Consider the following 5,270-nt stretch of genomic DNA (forward strand, 5'->3'; position numbering starts at 1 on the left):
TAAGAATTCTATAATTGTTTCACCTCTTTCTCGTGTATCTACTTAAATCGGTTAATTATTGATTTTTATAAGTTTCTAGTATTTAAAGTTTATTTTTATAATATTAAGTTGGGTTATTAATCATATTTAGCGAAATAGTATTGCTAATTAACTTAATTACTTTTAATTTTGAATAGTTCTTGTAATGAAAGACTAAAAAAAACGTTGACAAAATATATGCAACTTTCTGTTATACGGAATCTCTTAAAGAAAGTTCTGATTATGGACTTGTGTTAAATAAATGATTGGGATTTCATTTGTTGAAAATAGTTAACTAAGAAGTTCAGATGATGATTTTGATTCCTGAAAAATGATAGACTGTGATTCTGAATCGAATTCCATACAAAGTAAATCTATTCCAAGTGAGGCTTCTACTTCTGTTACTAACAGAACTGTTAGCAATCACTTAGATCAAACAAATGATTGTTCTGATGAGGATCTTGATTTATCAGAAATGATAGACTATAATTCTGATTCAAATTCTGTGCAAACTAAATCTTTGCTAAGTGAGAATGTGGCACCTCCTTCTGTTAACAGTCACTCGCACAATTTAGTAGATGAGTGCTCTGATGATGATCTTGATTTATCAGGAATAGATGACTTTGATTTAAACAGTTCTAATTTAACAAAAACTACCATGTGTTTTAATTCTTCAGTTAATGTTCCCTCACAAGGTGATGCGAAAGGTAGTTCAAATGATGATCTTGATTTATCAGAAATGATAGACTATGATTCTGATTCAAATTCTATACAAAATGAAGTTTTGGCTCCTTCTGATAACAATCATTCACAAATTCTGGTAAATGATTGTTCTGATGATGATCTTGATTTATCAGAAATGATAGACTATGATTCTGATTCAAATTCTATACAAAATGAAGTTTTGGCTCCTTCTGATAAGAATCATTCACAGAATCTAGCTACTGATAGTTCTGATGATGATCTTGATTTATCAGGAATGAATGACTACGATTTTGAAGATGTGAATTATAAAACTACTGATAGAAATGGACTTATAAATGGAGCACCTATTAAACAAATAAATACTTCTGATTCCATTGTTCCAGTGGCTAAAAGAAGGGGGAAAAGGACACTTGCTTTTAAAAGGAACATTTTGAAACCGGCTAATTTTAACTTTAGAGATATGAGAATACTTGAGGCAGGAAACAATCAGTGTCTGGTTTGTAAAAAGACTTTTAGACTCAGAAATAAACTTCTGGCTCATTTTGCTGTTCATCCTCCTGAAAATCCTTTTTTATTTGATTTATCTAAAAAATCTGATTTTTTGGATGCTAAGATGAAACCTCCTGATCCTAAAGAGATTGAAAAGAAGCCATTTGCTTGTGTTCTTTGCCCTAAGCGTTTTATAAACTATGGTCAACTTGAGGCTCACTGTAATGTACATACTGGAGAAAAATCATATGTTTGCAATATTTGCTCCAAAGCATACAGATATAAAGTCTGTCTTAAAGGACATGCAATGTTGCATTCAGGAAAAGCGCCATTTCAATGCCTTGTGTGTAACAAAAGCTTTTCTAGGCAGCAGAGTCTTGATACTCATTCTTTGATTCATACAGGTGAAAGGCCTCATGTTTGTGACATATGTCATTTAACTTTCCAGAAAAAAAATCTAATGGTTATTCATTATCAGTTCCATACAAATGAGTTTCCATATAGATGCAAGAAATGTGGACGTCGATTTCGAATCAAGCGTTATCTTGTTGATCATTCTGCAACACATGAAGAAATGCGTTATGCGTGTGACCTTTGCCCCAAGAAATTTAATCAAAAGATGTGGCTTCGAAAGCATAAGGAGTTGCATGATGGCAAGAAACTTTATGAATGTCAGTTATGCTTTAAAGCTTTCAAAAGAAAAGCAGAACTAGAATTGCATTTGTATCTTCATGCTGGTCAACAACCATTTGTTTGTGAAGTTTGCCTAAAAAGATTTAAAAGAGAAATTTATTTAAAGAAACATCTTCAGACTCATAGCGCAGAAGAGCTAGCTGAATTTAATGTGTATAAGTCAGATCCTACGTTAAGAAAACCAACACCTTCTGATAATCAAAAACCATTTGGCTGTGAAATTTGTCAAAAAAGTTTTAATAGGGAAATCTATTTGAAGAAACATCTTCAGACTCATAGTGCATAGTAAATTTCTCAGTTTAATGCTCATAAATCAGATCCTATATTCAGTGAACCAACACCTTCTGATAATCATAGTTATTCCATTTTAGAATCATTGTCAGCAAATTAGGTTCTCATTTGAATATGTTTTGCAATACATTTGTGACATTTACAACACTTGTGACAGTTATTATAAGATATTTGATCAATTAATGATGGTATAAAAGTAAGATTCGATCTGGATTAGAAAAAAAGTTTTATACAACTCCAACTATTGATAGTTGGTAATAAAATTGGTGTAAAGTCTGAAGGGGCCCAGGTATTGCCATCGAGGGTGTCCCTTATCAGGTTGTTTGGTGCAAATTAATTAGATGTCTAAAATCTTAAAATATAATCTTAGTTAATTTGATAGAAAAAACATTGGTATTTTATTTGATTTGATCAAAGGTTTTAAGAAGATTGAGTTTTAAATTTTACTTATAAAATTAGTTCCGTAAATAATTGAGTTTCCTTTTCTCTATGAATAATAATTGAAAATTTGTTGAAGTACTTTCATTTTTTTCTAACTCTAAATTTTTAATATAAATGACAAAGTTGGCAAGTTTCTGCCAAGGTGGTTAAAACCACTGGTAGAAATCCTTTTCTGCCACATCTGCAGAAATTCAGAAAATGCGGAAAAGTAAGAACTGAGATTGACATACAATGAATAATTCATAGAAAAAAACAATTAAATGTTAAACAAAGTACAATTTATTTGCAAAACTATCACCATTCGAAATCAAATATTACATTGTTTGCACTCTGCTGTAATCTGTAATGAAAGACAAGTTTTCATGCAATTTCTAAACCTAAACAATTTCTGAATTTGCTATGCACAAACCAGAAATTTGTCCAGCCAAACTAGCAGGCATTGCCATCAAGGAACAAGCAAGATTTGTGAACTTTTCATCTATTGCATATTTTTTAAAACTGAACCACCATGTGCAGCTGGGGTAGTTGTCAAAACCTGACTGGAAAAATAAGTTTCATGAAATAGGGGCCGATTTGTTTTGCAAAGCTATGACATAAGGTACAAAATCTGAATTAATATTGGCAAGTAAAATTTTGGCACTTTCTTCTTGAGCACATGATAATTTCAATCCCAAATACTTTGGATGCAGCGTATAAGCTAGCAAATGATAATCAGTAACTGCCTGTTTAAATCTGTATGTCTCTTCTTTTTCATAAACAGCCATAAGATTCTCTTCCTTTGTTAGATTAATTTGAATATCACAAGCATCTGCAATAGAACAGTTCTCCTTCTGAACTAAATCAAGGGCAATAGCGATGGGTTTTATCTGTAGCAGTAGGTGTTTGACTACTTTGTAGATCATCTGATTATTTATGACCTGAACAATTCCTTTGTCATTGATATCATCTTCACGTTCTTCAAGTATCTGAAAATAATATTGCCAATTTTTTACAAATGATTCTAAGCAATCCACGTGACTATTCCACCCTGTATTACAAGGTAGATGTAGTTTCACAGCATTCGAATACTCCTTAAGCCGTGCTCCTGGCCTATGATGATTTCTTAAGTATTTTTGGACTGAAACCACATGTTTCATGATAGAATCTGGTGTGATATTCTGTCCAAGAAGGTTTAAATAATGGATAGAACACCCTAAGTTGTAATGGATGGCATTTTTTCGTGCATGATTGTTCTCATTAAATCCATTTTGTTTTCATAATCTGTTACCAAGGAAGAAGGAAGTAACTTTGCAGTCATATTTTGTCTCTAGTTCTGTTATTGCTGCTTTTGCTAACTAAGCACAATAAGTTGCATTTTTTTTCTTGCTTCCTGTAATTACAGAATTATGAAATATGCATTCAGAACCAGTGTGAATACAATTTGCAACAACTGGTTCATTGTGGATATTACTCCACTCATCTTGTATCAATGAAACCTTTTTACCACTGATTTTCTTTTCAAATTCTAACTGCAGCTGACTATGCACTTTGTCTAGATGTCCAGCCAACTGTTTTCGTTTGGGGGGTTTATAACCTGGTCTTAGTAAGTTGATCAGGTTTATTTTTATTTTTTTCCAATGCCCACCTGTGTTAACATCCGTCAATTCAGGCATATACAGGGCAATTTTGTTGGTCTCTCTTTCAGGGATACCATATTAGGTGGGCCAACGTCGCTCCCACAGTGAGGACCGATAGTACAGAGAAGGAAAGAACATTCATGCCTTGCCCGGGATTCGAACCCAGAACCTTTCTGATGCAAGGACAGTTCCCTGCCCCTACACAGGCCGTTCGGCAGTTTATTATGTTTATAAATGATGGATTTTCACTCATCAAGAAGGGAATGTTACAGCTGTAGAAAAACTTGGCAATTGCATCTTTTTCTCGTGAGTTTGTTTTCAGAATAAAATTACTCATACTACTTTGAATTCTGGAAGACCTAACTTCTGTAGAGACATTTTCTTTTAATTTCTTAGGAAGATAAGTTGAATTTTCTTGTTCTTCATCCCTTGATTCTTCCATAAGCTGTATGCCAGAAGCTTGATGGTGTTTATTGCAAATAGCACCATTTCACTTTTTTTGATTCATTCTATAAGGTTTTGCACTCACAGTTATTTTGCAATTATTGCATACTACTATTAATTTCATATTTATTTATTTCTGAGTAAAAAATCCCCATATATGGTCTATTGGCCTCAGGGTTCGCCAAGTGGGCCCACTTTGAAAAAACCCGCCCGGGTTTTATTGGGTGTGCCCACCTTGAAAAAACCCACTTGGAACAATAAGTGGGTTTTTTCAAAAAAAAAAATATTTTTTTTTTTACTAAAATTTATTGTTTTGCATAAATTATAATTTATTGTGCAGCATAAATTTGTCAAATAGAGTTGCATGATTTATATGATTAAGTTTTTATTATTAGTAAAGTAAAAGAAACTCGAATCTTCATATAATTTTATAGTAGGTACTATTGAAAACTTCAAGTGGGTTTTTTCAAAAAGTAATATTTTAATAATATTAAATCAAATACAAATTTAAATAATATGGTCTCAAAAGATCAATTTTTCAAATATAGTTGCATGCTTTATATATTAATAAAC

The 5,270-nt window shown here is 32.2% G+C and overlaps 1 protein-coding gene across 1 annotated transcript; it reads left to right on the forward strand.

Moving 5' to 3' along the window:
* The first annotated feature begins 349 nt into the window (after nt 1-349).
* Nucleotides 350-2,191, forward strand: LOC107447332 (zinc finger protein ZFP2-like). Its single transcript, XM_043046324.1, has one exon. The coding sequence runs from the start codon at nt 350-352 to the stop codon at nt 2,189-2,191; it is 1,842 nt and encodes a 613-aa protein (XP_042902258.1).
* Nucleotides 2,192-5,270: the final 3,079 nt, after the last annotated feature.

The sequence above is a fragment of the Parasteatoda tepidariorum genome, chromosome 6 (assembly GCF_043381705.1).
Source record: "Parasteatoda tepidariorum isolate YZ-2023 chromosome 6, CAS_Ptep_4.0, whole genome shotgun sequence".
Classification (NCBI taxonomy): domain Eukaryota; kingdom Metazoa; phylum Arthropoda; class Arachnida; order Araneae; family Theridiidae; genus Parasteatoda; species Parasteatoda tepidariorum.